General features: G+C 54.7%; 1 protein-coding gene and 1 long non-coding RNA gene across 5 annotated transcripts in view; one reads left to right on the top strand and one right to left on the bottom strand.

Annotated features, from left to right (window-relative positions):
- Positions 1–3,678, bottom strand: part of PRDM16 (PR/SET domain 16) — a 315,191-nt gene extending 311,513 nt beyond the window's left edge. For all 4 annotated transcript variants that reach the window (XM_038160107.1, XM_038160110.1, XM_038160108.1 and 1 more), the window contains exon 1: positions 3,476–3,678. In XM_038160107.1, coding sequence (XP_038016035.1) covers positions 3,476–3,512 — 37 coding nt within the window. In that variant the 5' untranslated portion in view covers positions 3,513–3,678. The remainder of the gene's footprint in view (positions 1–3,475) is intronic.
- Positions 3,679–3,788: 110 nt separating this feature from the next.
- LOC119710724 lies at positions 3,789–5,092 on the top strand. Its single transcript, XR_005259621.1, has 2 exons — positions 3,789–3,936; positions 4,325–5,092. It is a non-coding gene; the product is annotated as an uncharacterized LOC119710724 (long non-coding RNA).
- The last annotated feature ends 12,223 nt before the right edge of the window (positions 5,093–17,315 follow it).

Genomic DNA, 17,315 nt, shown 5'->3' with positions numbered 1-17,315 from the left:
TCGGTGCTGTTCCTAACAGTGAAAAGCAAACGGGGCTGCAGAAATATCAGCCGCCGTTTGCCAGCACGGACATTTGTTTAACAGCCTGCCATCCTGCCCTGCCGCGTGTAGCTCGGTGTTGCGGCTGTACTCTGAAATTCAGGGATTTCGAAAGGAAACGAATTCGCTCGAAGCGTGCAGCGCCCAACTCCCGTGTCATCGGCCTCTCTGTGCCAGCAGCAGCGAGACCCCCGGCTGCTGCACAGCCTTCTCCCCGCTCGCCCACATTTTATTTTCTCGCGGAAGGACGAGGCCCAGGGTGCCAGGGGCACGGCGTGGCCTTCTACCCGCCCGTCCCGCTGCTCCCCTTCGGGGCTGCGGGTGGCCGCGGGGCACAGCCCGGCCCTGCGGGGGACGCGGGGGCAGCGCTCACCTGGGCGCCGGCACCCCCGGGGCTGCTGCGCCTCCTCGCACCCTCAGCGAGCCCCGTCTTTTGATTTACAGCCGTTTCTAAAGGCTCCCAGCCCGGCCGGGAGCCACGGAGCGAGCGAGAGCCATTCCCGGCTCCGGCTCGGCTCCGCTGCCCCCGGTACCTGCCGCTCTCCCGGTGCGAGCGGCACCGAAACCGCCGAGAATTCCGCTCCCACCCCAGCGCACACGCGTTCGCCCCTTTTCCCAGGCAGGTAATATTGTGGAATTCCCAGCGGAGCCTCACATCTGCTTAAAATATTGTCCAATGAAATGAAATTCTGCAGCACAGCGTGCTTTTAAAGGCTCGCACGGCTCGGCGGCCGCGCTCCGGGGCCGTGCGGGCTCTCGCAGCTCCCGCAGCCGCTCCCGGGGCTGGAGCAGCCAGCGAAGCGAGTTTGGAAGGGACCTGAAGGGTCCCGTGCGGTGAAAGAAGTCGTGGCTACCTCGCCGGGGAAAACACAGCGAGATCCCACACTCGTGTCCGTGTTTAATCTGTTTGGCAAATAAATACTCCTGGGATATTGAAACCTTAGCTCTGGACTACTGTTTTGAACTGTGATCCCTAAAAAATCCTCGGCTGAAACCCCATAAACCGTTGGGCCTTGTATTGTATTAAACACCTGATTTTAATCAGGGCTCAGCCTCCGAGCAGGCGCTTCCAGGCGCGTTCGCGGCCGCGGCTCCGGCCGCCGGGAAGGGCTCGCTCCCGGCCGCGGGGCTCCCAGCCCTTCCCCGAGCTCTTGAGATATCCAGGCACCGAAAACCTTTTAGCCCTTCGGCTGCAGGAGCTCGCTGAGAGCTCACGGAGGGAGCGTGGAGGGTCCCACCCGCGCTCAAACGCGGCCGGATCCGCATGGCACCCACCAGGGACTCATCTGTAAAAACCCGCTCTGAACCCGCCGGGGCACAGCCGCAAAAAAAACCCGGGGCCTTTTCAAGAAGTAAAAAGAAAGAGAAGGAGAGGCGAGGAAAAAAAAATAAGAAAGCAAATAAAAGTAAAAGTGAAATATTCCGCCTTATTTAACCATTGAACTTCGCTTTTTCCAGCCAAGAGAGCTCTGAAAATCATTCCTCGCTTTAACAATCCAAAACAATGAGTGACGACTTTTTTAAAAGTTGTTATTTGAACGGGGACGCTTAAAACGAGTGTTTATTGAAAAAAATAAATTGAAGTAAAATAAAATCCCTGGGATAATTCAGTGAACTTGCCGCATAACGCCCCAGCCGTGGGGTGACAATGCTGACCACGTTCAGGGTCACCCATCCCGCCCCGAGCAGCGCTCGCAGAGCCGAGGGAGGTGTTCGGGGGACACACGGACGAGCTTTGGGGGCAGGGGGGACCTTCCTGGATCGCGATGGAAAATGTCGCGACACCAAGGTGAGCCGCGGGGCCTGGGGCTGCTGCGTGGCGGCCGCGAAACAGCGGCGGCGGCCGGAGCTCGGGGCCGGCGACAAACCCGGCGACAAAAGCGACTTTGTGAGGAAAAGCGGCCCCAGGAGCCGCGCTGCCTTTGGAGAAGGGTCCCCCCCGGAACGGGGGGTGTCCTCCTCGGGAAGGGGCGACCGCGGCTCATCCCGGGGGGCGGCACCGGCCCTCGCTGACCTTGGCGGCCTGGAAAGGCTCCGGAATGACGAACTTGAATGACAAAATCAACCTCGGAGCCCACGTGTGGGAGCGCCCGAGCGCCCGTGACCCCTCGGCAGCCGCGGGGAGAGGCTGAACCCCGAAGGGGCTCGCAGGGGGGGGCTGCTCTCCATCACCTGGGGGGGATCCCCCCGCCCCACGCCCGGCTCTGAGCGGCCCCAGGTCCCCCGGGGGGCTCCCGTGGAAACCCACGCGAGGAACCGGAGTGGGCGCCGCGGCTCGCCCGAGCCTCTTCTGAGAGCTGCGAGCGGAGTTTCCAGCGGGGCACGGACTGCGCTGGAACTTCTGCAGCTCCAGATACACTTGGCGCAGAGGCAGAGCGAAACAGAAACTAAATAATAGTAGTAATAATAATAATAATAATAATTATAATAATATTAATAATAATAATTTTAAAAAAAGGACAGACTGGCTGCCCGGGCTCCGGGATCTTGCGTTGCCAGCGGAACCTAACAGGGAATCACCGAGGAACCATCCCGAGCCTTTGCAGCGGGACTCTGCGGGAGAGGGGGCAGAGAGGACCCGCTCTTCCCTACAAAAGCCACACTCTCCTTCCTCCTCGGAAAATCCAGTCTAAGAACGACTCGAAAGAAAGAACGAACGGGAGAGGGTCCGCTGGAAGACGGAGGGGGAAAAAAGCTGCGCGAGACTTAGGAGCTGCAATTCCACCCCCGAGTAAATTTTTAAAAATTAAAAATTAAAGACACTCCCCCACACTCCCCTCCCCCAGACCTTCTTAACCCCCAGCTGGGACACCCGAGCTGCCTTCAGGATCTTCCCTCTGGACCTGCGACTCCAAAGCCCCTCACTGAGAGCGGATCCATTTTTTGCTACAAATTCTCTTCCTTCCCTCTCCTCGATAATTGTTCCCGAGACCAGGAGGGTTTCTCCCACTCCCCCCCCCCCGCCTGTCTCTCTCCCCCCCTCTCTCTCCAGCGCTCCGTCTCTCGGCTCTCCCGCCGGCAGATGCCAAACGCAGACCTCTAGCGCCCACTATTTCAGGAGCCGGGAATATTATTTCACAAGACTTGGAACGACTCAATAAAAAAAAAAAAAAAAAAAAAAAAAAAAAAAAAAAAAAAAAAAAAAAAAAAAAGTTGCTCGCTATCCCCTTTCGTCAACTTCCAGCTAACTTTCGCTTTTCTCCCCCGGCCCCGCACCGCCCGCCCGCCGCGGCCGCTGTAGCGCGGAGCGGCGCGGGGCAGCGCGGAGCGGCGCGGGGCAGCGCGGGGGGACCCGCGGCCAGGGGCGGGCGGGCGGTGCGGGGCTGCGGCCGCCGCGGGGAGGGCGAGAGGGGCTCAGCCCCGCGCAGCCCCCGGCCCGGCTCCGTGCCCCCGGCCCCGCCGCCGGTACGCGGAAGAAGGGAGAGAAAGGACCTACTTTTGGGCAGTTTTCTCGCCCTCGCCTTGGATCTCATCGTGTCGGCGTGTGGATTCCTCTCCTCCTCCTTGAGCCCAGAAGCAGCTACACACTATCTTCATCTCCCCAGCATTGTCAGTTTGGACACCTTCGCACATGCGCACAGAGCATTCAATCTGACACCCTCACCAGGGCCAAAAAAACTTTCCAATGTATTCATCATCATCGGGCTGGTTTGGTCTTTTTTTTTTTTTTTCCTTTCTTTTTTTTTTTTTTTCTTTTCTTTTTTTTTTTTTTTTTTTTTTGTCCTATCCTCTTCCTCAGACCACTTATCTCTGCCCCCTCCTCTCTGCCGGCACCATCACAGCCTTCCCCTGATCTGCCCCTTTAAGAAAAATCAGCCCTCTCCGCTTCTAACCCTCCGCACACTGACCTTACACACTGGACAATATTTAAGGATCAAGGTGCCATCCTATAAAGAGGTGATTATTATTATTATTATTATTATTATTATTATTATTATTATTATTCTATTATTACTGTTACTACTAAATAGCAATACTGTAGAGAAAGTTTGTTAGTAGTTGTCATCTTGTAAACGTTCCTAGTTTGGACACGCTTTTGTTTTTAATCTGAAAAATGTTTATTTACGTAACTTTTCAACCAGTGTCTGTCTTTATTTTCTTCCTTTTTTACTTTTTTGAGCCCTTATTTTTTTGTTTTTTGTTTTGCCTTCCTCTCCCCCTTCGGCTCGGGGCTGGGGGGTGGTTGCCTAACTTTAAAAATAATAACTTTTAAAATAACAGACTTTGCGCTGTTGTGTTTTGTCGGTATTTCTCGTGTTTCTACCAGCATTTTTTTTTTCCCCAGCGTTTCGGCAGCTCCTCTCCTTTCTCCCCGGCTCGGGTTCGTCGGTGCTCGCGGGGCTTTTCCCCTCGGTTTGTCGCGGCAGCAGCGCCGGGAGGGCCCCGGGCCCCGCACCCCGCGGGCACCGGGAGGGGTCGGCGAGGGAGGGCGGCCGCTCTGCTCTGCCTTTCAGGTGGAAGGCAGCGCGCTGGGGCAGCGCTCCCCAGGGACGGGGGAAGCCGCCAGACACCCGAGGAAAGGGGGGAGAGGAAGGACAGACACCCCCGGAGCCCCCCAGGAGCTGGCCGCCCCTCCCCGAGCGGAGGTAGCGAGCGCCGGGGCAGAGGCGCTTTGAAGAGAGGAGCGAAGTGTAAATAGCCGGTGATTGATGTGCTGGCTTTGACTGCGGAGAAAGCACTATTTTAATTCAAGTGGCCAGGTCAGATGGTCACGGAAGAAGGTTGAAAGGTAGGATTTAATGAGATTAATATGGAGAGAGGGAGAAAACGCGCGTCGTCTTGAACATTCCATAAAATAATGGGGTGAGGGCAGCGCGGCGCTCCGCGCTGGAGGTGCGGACCCATCCCGGGGAGCCCTCGCACCGAAGGGCACCGCAAAAAAAAAAACCAAAAACCAACAAAAAACAAAGCAAAACTTGTGTGGGTGCGTCAGGTCCCTGCTGGAAGCCATTCCGCCAGCTGCACTCCTGCCCTGCAGGTGGAACTGGGGAGGGGGGGAATATTCCTGCTAATTACCGGTTTTCCCCTCCTCAATAAACTCTTTAATTGCAAATGGGAGCAGAGGCCTTTCAGATGCTACCGAGGAGCCGGCGTTCGAGGGAAGGGTGGGGGAGCAGGAGGCCAAATAAAATAAATCCGTTTGAAGGGAGCTCGGAGCCACGTGTCGCCTAAAATGCCGAAGCGGTGCCTGTGAATTCCTGCCTCGAGGACGCCGTTCCACGGCGCGCCGGGCACCCCGAGGTTGGAAAAACAAGCTCTTCCCAGCCTCACCGGTGAAACAGGAGCTCGAGTGTTTCCAACTCATTGAAATATTTCTTCCAGCCATCCCGGACGCTCGCTGTCCCCGCGTCCCCCACCGAGCCGCTGCCGGGACGGGCGGGTTTCAGTTTGAAAGCGTCGTCCCGGGTTATTTCTCGCTGTTATTGCAGCGGTCTTCTGGCAGAAGACCGGGTAGAGCCGGGAGACCCGCGGCTGGCCGTGGGGAGGATGCCCCGGTCGCCGCGTCCCCGTCGCCGAGCCGGGGAACGGAGGTCACGGAGGGCTCGGAGCACCGGGCGGGCACCGCGGCCGTGCCCTCCCGCAGCCCGAGCCCCGCACAACCCCGGCTTTTGTTTTCTGGCCAAATCCCCCCCATCTCCATCACCCAGACCCCCCGCCCAGGAATCAGCTCCTGCGGGGAACAGCCCCGCTCCAGCGGAGCCGCTCGGGGATATCCGGGGAGAGGCAAAACGCTTTCGGGGGTGCACGGTTGGGGTGGCTGCGGGGGCACCAGGGTTTAGGGGATGCTTCTGCGAACGAAGCCACCGAGAAGCGATCGAAAGGCGCCGCGCTGGGGCTGCCCCGGTTGTCCCCGCTACCCCGGGTGTGCCCGAGCCCCGTCCCCGGCTCCGGCCGCGTTCCTGCCGGGCCGAGGCGGCAGCGGCCGGGCAGGAGCCGGGAGCGGGGCGGCAAGGCCGGGATGCGGCGCTTTGCGGGCCCAGGAAAGGGGGAAAAGGGGAAAAAGCCCCCCTTTCCCCCCAAAATAAAAAAAATTATAAAAGGGTGAAAAAATGTGGGGGCAAAAAAAAAAGAGAGAACGAATTTGGAAGGGCCGGTGGCGGGTTGTGCTGGCCGTGGGCTGCGGTGCGTGTGGGGACGGACACGCTGCCATCCCCGACACGAGTGGGATCCCTTTCCGCAGCGGGCACGGGCGGGCGGTTGCGGTTCTGCCCCGGGAACGGGCCCGCTTTGCCCAGCTCGCTGTCAGCCCCAGCAGCTCGGGGCTGGCGCCGAGGGCACGGCCCGGGCGCTCCGGGACACGCTCCTGCTCCCACCGGGGCTCGTCCCCGGCTCCACGGAGCCTCGCTGCATCCTGGCTCTGAGCCCCCGAGGGGGTTGCGAGGTGTGCGGCCGGGCAGGGAGAGCCTCGCAGCCCCCCGGAATCCCCGAAGCCCCCCCCGTGTCCCGGCGGGCGAGCATCCCGCGGTGGCCACCGGCTTTTCCAGCCTGCACCTGTTTGAGTGCGTGTCTCTTCCACGGGGAAGGGCAAATTCATGGCCGTGGAGGAAGGGAGAAGCGCCAGGAAGCTTCTCGGCGCTGCCGGGTCAAGCCGGGTGGCTGCCAAGGAGCCGGCGCAGGGAGCCGGGGCCCTGCCCGGCCTGGAGCCGCTCCGTGCTCCGCCACTTCCCCAGGAACTCTGCCCACGGCCACCCTGGGGATGGCTGAAGGGGAAAACCACTCCACTGGAGGCGGCCGATTGTCCACCGAGAATTAATAACTATCTCCTGCCGGGGAAGAAGCAGCCAAGCCCCTCTGCGGCGCACGCTGCCAGGGGACAGGGACCCGCGGGGCTGCGTGGCCGGGCCGAGGGGCGTCTGGGGGCACAGGGGAGCGGGTGGTCCCGAAATGAGCCTGCTGGGGGTTGATCCCCTCCGCCCTGGCCCCTCTTTGCTCCTCCACCCTGGCCCCGCTAGCGGAGCTTCCAGCGCGCAGCCCCCGCGGCGTGGGGGGCGGGGGGGGGGGGGGGGGGTCCCCGCAGCTCTGGGGAGGGGGCGCTGGAGTGGCAGGGATGTACGGGCGGGTTCCTCGGCATCTCCGGCACGAGCCATGTGCTCCCAGGTGTTCTACAAGGCAGGCTTGGCAAACACGCTCCAGGTGAAGCGCTTGCGTGGGAACTGCCCGGCTCCGCTCACGGCGTGGCCCTCCCGGGAGCGCCGGGCTCGGGTGGGCACCCTCGGGGGCACGGGATGGGGGGAAAGGCGCTCGGCGAGCTGTTTTGCGCAAGTGTTTTTCGAGCGGTAAAGAAGATTAAAATGGTTGAGCCCGTCCGGCTCGTCCGGGCGCTGCCGCACGCCCCGAGTCGCCCCTCGCCGAGGATTTTCGCATCAATCACTCCTTGTTCCTGCGCACGGCGTTAAACCGGGAATTAATATTTTAAACTGCGCAAGAAGCCGGTGCCGCAGGACGGGGCCGCGCTCCGCAGGGCTCGCAGATCAGGCGCTGGGGCTGTCACACGCTTCCCTGGGGATTTGCCCCGCTAATCTGCCGCTAATTAGCGGCGGGAGCGCACCCACGGGCCGACGAGGAGCTGCCTCGCACCCACGTCCCCCCTGCCCGGGAATTCCGGCACCTCCCGAGCCTCGGTCCCTGCGAGCAGCCGGCGCAAGGGGGCGGTTAAGGACAGCCGGGAGCCCCGGGGACAACGGGGACAACGCGGGGCAGCCCCCGCCGAGCATCCCTCGCCCCCCGGGCGGGCGGCGGGGACAGTTCGCCTTCCCAGCAGCGGCTCTGCTGGCGGCAGGGGAAGGAGAAAAGCATGAAAATAACAAAAATGAAACTCTGCAAAGGCGGCTGCGCCCCCTCCCCGCTCTGAGGAGGTGGCGAGACGCCAGCCGGGGTCCTCCCCCCCCCCTTATCGGGGCCACCCGGAGCCGCTCGGGGTGGCTCAGAGCTGCTCTGCACGCAGGTAGAGGGTGATGGAGCTCGGGGCGGGTGTCACATCCTCCACCCGCCAGAGCCTTTCCTGAAGTGACCTATTTACACTCTCATTGGTTTGAATTATTTTTTTTTTTTCTTACCCGAAAACCTTTGAGAAGCGCCGGAACAAGCGCCAGCGAGAAAGGGAGAAATGGATGCGTTTTGTACAAGGGGGAAAAAAAATGAAATTAAGTCACTCTTGCTGGTCCCCTTAGCGATGAAATACAGAGGGAAAGATTAATACTGCAGCATAACCTGTGCCTGCATTCACTGTCCTGCACCTCTTCCCTGATATTCCAGCTGCACTGAAACCCGTCTGTGCATCAAAATGAGGTGATCGGACTATATTTTATTTTTTTTATTGTTATTTCTAGAAGAAAACACTGGCTCCTCTGGCCATGAAAAAACACCGTGTCAATTGCCATTTCAGATTTTTCAAAAAACACGTTCAGCCCTAAGAATTCCTCCGAATTCGTTACACTCCATCGCGCGAGGCTGCGCCTTGCTGGTCCCGGCGAAGGTAAAAATTCACGTCCTAAAATAAGAAGTCGTAAAAAAAAAAAAAAAAAGAAAAAAGAAAAAGGAAAAGAAAAAGAAAAAGAAAAGCACCATTTACATTTGAATATCTAACTTGAACATGATTATAATTACAATCGTCAGACATCGAGCAGTGTTGTCTCTCCCATGAACAGACAGTTTTGGGGATGTAAACACAATTTTAATCGTGACGGTCTCTGGGAATGAAGGGAAATTAAGGACTTACAGCAATTTTTTTTTTAGACGTTTGATCAAAATATTTTTGCCCGGAGATTGCTTGCCAAATGAAAGCAAAATGGGAACGATGTGCGCTGTAATTCAGCAGAGTTTTGTCACGGAAAGAGCCCGAGCCCGCGGTCTCTCAGGGCTGTGGTCTCTCCTTCCTCGGGGATTTTGGGGAGCTTCTCCCCCGCGGCAAGCGGCCCTGGCAAGCAGTACCGGTGGGGCAATATTCGATCAAGCATTTTCCAGCTGAAACGCCCAATTCTGAAGCCGCTACAACGACCCGGGTCGCTTTTTCCCTGGGAATTGCCAGAGCTCCCCCCGATCTGAGGCTCGCAGGGAGCCGCAGCCGCTGGCGGGGCCGGGGCGCGTTCCCCTCCCGCAGCTCCGGTTTTGGGGTTCCCCTGCCCGGGGCACCCCCTGCTCCTCCCGGCAGCCCCGAGCCAGGCCCGCAGGGGGGGTTTGAGTTAATTAAACGTTGTGGGGGTGGCCAGGGCTGAACCCCAAATCTCCATGCGCTGCCCTGCCCCGATTCCGAGCTTCCTGCGCTCGGCCCCGCGGAGCAGAGCCCGCTCTGGGGGTGCCCCCATCCCCCGGGGGACCCCGATGGAGCCCTCGGGGGATGTCCCCTCAGTGTCCCCTCCTTCCCCTGCCCCTGCGTGTGCGGGGCTGCAGCTCAGCCCCCAAAAAGCGGCCAAATCCCCGAGGGGACACCCAAGGAGGCCTCCCGGAGTCCCCGCGGGGTCCGCGCCTGGTTCACTTGCGCTCCCCCCTCCAAGGACGGCTGCGGCGGGGCTGGCTGGATAATTATTAGCTATTAATTGAGTTCAAGACCTTTTCCGGCGGTGGGAAATGAGGAGCCCGAGCAGCGATCCCAAGGAGGGGCTGCGTGCAGCCAAGAGCCGCGGCCTGCCCCAGAGTCCCGGGGGTGGGATGGGGTGGGGAGGGGGGGGAAATGGGCGACAAAAATTCATGAGGTGAAAATTATGGAAACTTCAGAGGCAGGGATTGATTTCCGAGACACCTCGGGGAGCGGGGGGAGAGGGGCGATGCCCGACGGGGCGGGCCGGGGGCTGCGCTGGGGTCCCCGGGCAAGGTGAGGAGCGGGGCCCGGAGTCCCCCCGGAGCCCCAGCGAGCTCCGCCCGATGTCGCTTTCTTATCTTTGCACGCTTCCACCTTCCAATTAAACTTCCCCAAATTGCCAAAAAGGCTGATTTGCATGCAAGGGACCCCGCTCAAAGATGCTAACTTATTGTCTCCTCCCAGAACTTAACATTTCTCTCTTCAGTTCCCACTTGAAAGAAGTTTTAGAACAGTATTCAAAGACTGTCCAAACGAACAAAACCTTCCCCTTCGCTCGGGAGAGAAATCCGGTGTATTCAATACCAGGGCATATTCTCAGAAGTTTGCAGATTTGGGTTTAAAGGCGGTATTGTTCGTGCCTTTTTCCCGAAACTTCTTTATTTTTTTTTTCTCTCCCTCAGACCACGGCTCACATGCCTGCAAAGGATTATTAAAATAAAACATCATAGAGCATTTTTCCTCCTTTTTTTCCCCCCTCCCTTCTTTACTGTTTAGAATTACTTTCCTGGAGGAGCTTTCCAAGCATCCCCCCCAACCCCGCAAGTCATAATTAAGAACACTTTTTTTTTTTTTCCCCCTAACAAACAGGAAAAAAGACTCAAACCCTTCTCCGAATGCTCCTTTTCCTTTAAACACTACCGGCGTTCTAAAATCGGAAACATTTATCTGTTCCCAGAACACCTGAACGCATTCCCGGGGCTGGACAGGCGCTGTTCTTCTACAGCTGAACAAATTCAAGCGGCGAGATTTTGATACCAGGAGCATCTGCGAGAGCAGAAATAGACGCAAATCTAAATTCTTACTGGGTTTGGGGGGGAAAAAAAATAAAAAATCTTGTTTACAAGGCGCCGGGATCTCTGCGTTCAAACACCCCAAACACGGGCAGAGTTTTCATTTTAGGATTAAAAGATGATGATCCAATGGGCTGAGGATGTAAAACTCCTTTGGGGAATGCGATAAACTGCAAAAAGCCGGTGGCAACTCATTCCTGATTAACTCCTTTTTATGAAGGGGCGGAATGGAAGCGAGCAGGGACCCGACGGGACACGAACATATTTTATTCATTTAATACAAAGCAGCTCCTTAAAAAAAAAAAAAAAGAAAAAAAAAAAAGAAAAAATCTTTAAAAAGGCAGTTCAGAACATAACTCACGGGCCGGGGGGGAAGGCAAAAAACCTGATGGGGTGTGAGGTGATGTCGCCGTCATCCCTCGCTCCCGGCGGAGCGGGGAACGCAGCGGGCACGGGCGGGACGCGCTCCCGAGGCTGCGGGACCCCCCGGGACCCCCCGATGCTGGGGGACCCCCCTGCCCCGCCCCGGCTCTCCCCGCTGACCTTAAAGGCGGAATCAATGAAATGGTGTAAGAGCAGAGAGCACAAAGAGCTCCTGTGCTCGGCTCTGCGGATCATAAGCTGAGATGGGAAAGTATTTACGGGACTCTCGGAGTGACTGGTCCATCACCAGCGAGAAAAAAAATAATATTTTTAACCGCAGGGAAGCAAGAGTTCATGTAGATTTACAAACGAGGAGAAAGTAACTGTAAGAACATGTGTTAAAAAGGCAGCAGAAAGAATTCCATCGATTTCCATGAGAGGTGGATCGCATCCAGGAAGAATGAGTCAACTTCATTCCTTGGGCAGAGCTGGCCAAGCTGAGGAGAATTGCACCAGAAATGCCTCGGGATCACCTCGTGTCCCCCTCTTGGTGCTCTGCTGTCCCACTGAGAACCTCCTCAGTGTGGTGATGGCTCAGAAGGAGCCGGGAATTCTTTTAAAAACGGCTTTTGAGCCCCGGGAAAGAATGGTTTGGGAAATATATCCTCCCCGCGGTGTCACATCAGCTGCAGAGAACTGCTGAGCCGAAAAGCCTCTCACACACACAGGGCACCGTCCGTGGCAGGACAGGGCAGCTCAGAGCCCAGGGAAGGTGCAAGGCAACAATTCCACATCGCAGGGATCCATCTATCTGCTCTGGCTGCTAAACCCTGCTTCTCCCCTCCCCACAATTTCGGGTTTGGCTTTATTTGCACAGAGGAGGTGAAAACTCCTGCCAAGTTTCCTCCCCACTCCCTTCTCCCAGAGCAGGGGGACCCTGCTCACCCCCCAGGAACGAGCAGAAGGATGAGTTGAGAGAGAAACCTTTCCCCAATCACAAATGCACATTTATTGCGGTTTCTCTTACAGGTGGAAGAACAAACTACTGGCTCCTTTCAGAGATTTGGGTTGAAACAGCAATGGGCAGACGGTGTCAGAGTTCTGCTCTTTGCATTCAGACCCCCCCAAGCTTCACACAGACCCCTCCCCATCCTTCATTAACACAAAAATAACACTTCAAACATCTAGCAGGGAGCTCCTCTGGCTTCTCCACCTTGCTGGTGGCTTTTTAGCCCAGAAATTGGCCAAATGAGGGCTCGTGGCAGCCTCACAGGGACACCAGGATTTTGTTGTGAGGCGCAGCCCGTGATAAGCTCATCGATGAATAGTTAAAAACCGAGCTCCAGAAGTGTGGTTAGAAAATGAAATGCAAATATATACAAAATAGCCAATGGTTCCTGTGGATATAAATGCCTGCCTACCTCATGAGTGCTATTTTCCAGCCAGCTTTCCAAGCAGAGCAGCCCTTGCACTCCTGTATCTACAATTGTGCCATTTATAAGCCAGGAGCCCACCTCGCCCAGGCCCTGGTTCCTGCAGTGACTCATGTTCCACTGGCTTATTCCTGGGAAGATCTGTGCTGAAGCACAGCAAAGAGCAGAATTTCGGGGAAGGAATGGCCCAGTTGGGAAAGCACCAGACACTTTCACTCAAAAACCTGAAAACACCTTTCCAGCCTGTGTGAGAGCAAGGCTTTTACAAGTGGCACTAAAATAAAACATTTCACTGACACCTGGGTCAAACAAAGGTCTGGGGGAGTGATTCTGGCTCAGAGCTATTCACCAGAGTAATTCTGGCTCAGGTTGCGGATGCTCCATCCCTGGAAGTGCCCAAGGCCGGGCTGGATGGAGCTCTGAGCAGCCTGGGATGGTGGAAGGTGTCCCTGCCCTGCTCATGGAATGGGCTGGGCTTTAGGGACCCTTCCAACCCCAACCCCTCTGGGATCCCACACTGGAATCTTGTCATTTCCAGGAAGGAAACGAAGTTTCTGAGTAAAGGATGAAGGGGTTTATGGAAAAGCAGCCCAGCAAGCTGCAGTCTCGAGGGCAATTTGATAAGGAGGCACAACTTGTTTTATCAGGCCTTCCCCTTGAAATCCTGTTTAACTCATTGTCTGTGCCCAAGTTGCCAGCTCTGCTGCTGGAAAAGCAACTTCCAGCTTCCCTGGTGGAAGAATACAGGAGTAAAACACATCCCAGGTGTAAGCAGGTGGCTTTTATCCTCCCTGCACCAACCAAGCTGGGCAGGATGCTTGGGCAGAGCTCCTGCTTGCAGAACAAACCCCCCTAAAAGAGCAGAGAGAGGCCAGGCGGGCACGTCCCTCCCTCCCAAACTCTCCTCCAGAGCTCCTCCTGTTCTCACTTTGCTCCTTCCAGTGCCCTGACACACATCAGGGGTTGCCTCACTGCCACTCAGCTGTGGTTTTGTTCCCTTGGTAGGGGTGGGGATGGGGAATTGAGATGGGGAATTGGTTTCATTTCTCTGAATTACAAAGTTAAATAGAGTGAACTGAGAAGCTCTGTGAAAAAATAATGGAGTGAGATCATCCATACAATGACTTAAATACGTTCAGGGAGCTCCTCTGTCTGACCCAGAGCCCCTCTGGCAGCCACACCCTCAGCCCAGGGGCTGTCACTGCTGTCACCCTGTCCCGGGGGTGGCTTCAGTGACCCCCCACACTCCCCACACGCCCCATTCCCCCCCTTTTCCTGCCCAGCTCCACCCCAGCTTTCCCACAGCAGCCTCTGATCTCTCATCCCATGAACCCACAGCTTCCTCAGGAGATGGCTGGAATAAGAGCAGCATTCAGGCCCTGCCCATTCACAGAGCCCCACGCTGGTTTGGGATGGAAGGGACCTTAAATCCCAGCTCATCCCAGCCCTTCCACCACCCCGGTTCGCTCCAGACCCTCACCTTGGACACTTCCAGGTGCTCAGGGGGATTTTAAGGGACAGAACTGATTCATAGGGGAACATATTTTCTATAAAATGATCGCTCAAACCTTTAACTCCTCTGTCAAGCAACGCAGAATGTGACTCAGTTACAGATCTCAAGGACATTTGGAAGGGAAGCTGAGCCACGAGCAGTGATCTCGTCGTGCAGCTCAGCAGAGGGAAGCATCCAGGCAGTGAAACCTTTGATTCTGAAGTGTGCCAGCCACTAAAAAAGGGCTGGCAGGGCACAGCAAGGGTCAAAGAATGACTGGGAAACAGTAAAATGGCAAAAATTCAAATTTTCAGCCAGGGAATAAGCTGCCACTGTCCCTGACTTCTTTTTGAACCGGTTAAAGAGTTGCAGCTCTTTTTGAGCTGACGCTGAGCTCTGTGGGAGCCCTGCCCAAGCAGCTCAGAATTCTGCTCCACAACCACCTCAGCCTTGAATTTTTTACAGATGGGCCTGGTTATCACCACCACCTTCACCAGGAAAGGGAAAACCATCACTTCACAGAAAGACACCCCAAATTCTGCATTTTACTGTGAATAAATAGAAATCAAGGTGTGTTGGCAGCGTTGTTATTCACCAAACAAACAGATTTATTATTTTGCCCTCCCATGAAACACAAACTGAAGTGAAATTGTTCATTTCATCACTCAGGTTGCTGGAAAGGCCACAGTTCTGGCCATTTCTCCATTTAGCCACTTTCTCACTGCTCCTCCAAGCAGACATTCCACAAGGAAATCCTGGATGCTTGTACAGCAATAAAATATAGAATGAAAATAAAATAGAATATAAAATAATAAAAAAAAAATAGAAAAATAAATATAATAAAACTCCCAAATTTATCATACATCTGGTACAGATCTCTGGGAAATACAACCTTAGGTTTACAAACTGTCCCAAAGCCACAGAAGTAAGAGATGATCTATGAAAGAATAACCAAAACCCAACTCATGTCACCCAAGAACAGAATCACAACTCACTAAATTATCCAGTGGATAAATCCAGTATTTTTTTGTCATTCATTCAAGCAGCTGCATTTTAGCAAGGGGAAAAAAAAAAAAAAACTCAATAAAAGAATTTTATTCTAGTAGGATGAGAAAAATGCTAAACATGTTTTTATGGGAGAAACAGAGATAGAGCACTGGCCTGAACACTGAAAATCTCTCATGCCCTGATCTATAAATAAAACTGGTTGGGCTTTTCTTTTGTACTAAATTTAAAGGAAAGCCTTTTCCGTGGAGAGTTTTCTTTAAAGCAAACTCTGCCCCAGAAGGACTTTAAGGATGGTGTTTCCAGCGAGCAGCATGAATGAATTAAACAATAAATGCAGGCAGAGAGCAGCTGTGTGTTTCCTTAGCAGGAGCAGATGAATGTGCAGCCCAAACGCCGCTGGCTTCTCCAGAAAGGACAATTCCTGATGGTTCTCCCCCAGTTTTCCTCCACCCTGTTCCCCAGGACCTTGCTCAGGTGCCATTTCCCCTCCAGCACCATAAAAAGCTCCCAGGCTGGTGCCTGTGGCCACCGAGCCACAGAAATTCCAAATTTTGTTGCACGCACAATTAGAAATTATTCAGCTTTTCTGTTGTGGGAGCCCAGGGCACGGGGAGTTTTCTCTGTGTGCTCTGGGGTGCCCTGACCCCCAGAGAAGCCCTGGCCTTGACCCTCACCCATGGAGAAAGCTTCCAGGGCTTCGGGATAGACTGGAGTCTACAAAAGTGTGTGATGGATTATAGAGAGCAGTGCAGCATGCCGCTTGAGTGAGAAAGCTGGGGTTTGGGATTTTTAGTATCCCAAATTTATAGGTTTTAATACTTTTAGAACTTTGTTGTCCATGGGAACAAGATGGAGGGCATAGGGCGCTGTCCCAAGCTCCTTCTTCTTCCTTCTTCTTCTTCTTCCTTCTTCTTCTTCCTCCTTCTTCTTCTTCTTCCTTCTTCTTCCTTCTTCCTTCTTCCTTCTTCCTTCTTCCTTCTTCCTTCTTCCTTCTTCCTTCTTCCTTCTTCTTCTTCCTCCTTCTTCTTCTTCTTCTTCCTCCTTCTTCTTTCTCCTTCTTCTTCTTCTTCCTTCTTCCTTCTTCCTCCTTCTTCTTCTTCTTCTTCCTCCTCCTTCTTCTTCTTCTTCCTCCTCCTTCTTCCTCCTTCTTCCTCCTTCTTTCTTCTTCCTTCTTCTTCTTCCTTCTTCTTCCTTCTTCTTCTTCTTCCTCCTCCTTCTTCTTCTTTCTTCTTCCTTCTTCTTCTTCCTCCTTCTTCTTCTTCCTCCTCCTTCCTCCTCTTTCTTCCTCCTTCTTGTTCCTCCTCCTTCCTCCTTCTTCTTCCTTCTCCTCCTCCTGGAGCTGTGAACCAGCCTTCAGCTCAGCGCCCCAAACCAGCTAAAGGTCTCAGAGAAGATGGGGAGCCCCCAGCTCAGGGAGGAGTCCACGGGCAGAAAACTTCCCCTGAAAAGTCTAAGAAAAAGAAAAAGATCAAGAAAAGATCAAAGAAAACATCAAGAACAAAATCCTCTCACTGTCCAGGGCAGCACCACACGTGGTTGCTGCTCCTTTGTCCACGCAGGGAATTTCTCCATGGATTTGTCAGTGGTTGAGAAGCAGGAGAGAAAAATTCTGCCTGAGAAACCTGGGAGAGTGGAAGTTGCCCCTGGCCATGGCAGGGGGGTGGAATGAGGGGGTCTTTAAGTCCTTTTCCACCCAAACCATTCCACGATTCTGTGATTCTCCAGCTCACCCACCGACTGGAGAGGTCCCTGCTGTGTGTCCTGAGGAATTGAGATTTATTCCATGACAGACAGACAAAACCCCACGTGCTGGAACAGCTCCCTGAGACTAAAGACAGACAATAAATGGGTTTTAGCCGGGCTGCCAATGATCCCAAAAGCTCATCCTGGCTCACTCAAATCACAGCTCCTCCCCTCTGTGCGCTTGGGGCGACTTGGGAAAGGGATTTGTGGCAGCTTTGGGGACTGGGGGACAGCTGAGTGAACAGTCATGGATCCCAGAGGGTCTCTATTTCATACTCGTTAATGCTCATTATGTTTCCAGCGCTCAGAATGCTCCGTGAGCACAAAGGCTGAACTTCCTCCTACCTACCCTGGAAATAAATAAACCCTCAGGTCATTCGACCTGCTGGGGCTTCTATTTCCAGGAGAGAGCAGGAACACTGAAAAGAAATTAAAAATAAAAACCCAAACCAACAAAACCAAGCCTTTCCCAGCAAATTCTGCTGTCTAGGATGTGACATAATGGTGCAAAAACTTCTGGCAAAAAAAACCCCAGGGGTTTTAAATTGCTGTGCTGGGGGCTCACCTGGGGCTTGGCCGATGCCTTTTGGGGCTACCTGAAAACAGAGGCCAGACAAATTAAAGAGAATAAAAAGTGTATTTTATAT

The sequence above is a fragment of the Motacilla alba genome, chromosome 21 (assembly GCF_015832195.1).
Source record: "Motacilla alba alba isolate MOTALB_02 chromosome 21, Motacilla_alba_V1.0_pri, whole genome shotgun sequence".
Lineage (NCBI taxonomy): Eukaryota > Metazoa > Chordata > Aves > Passeriformes > Motacillidae > Motacilla > Motacilla alba.
Note: the sequence above shows the minus strand (reverse complement) of the source record. Positions and strands in the feature narration are given on the sequence as shown.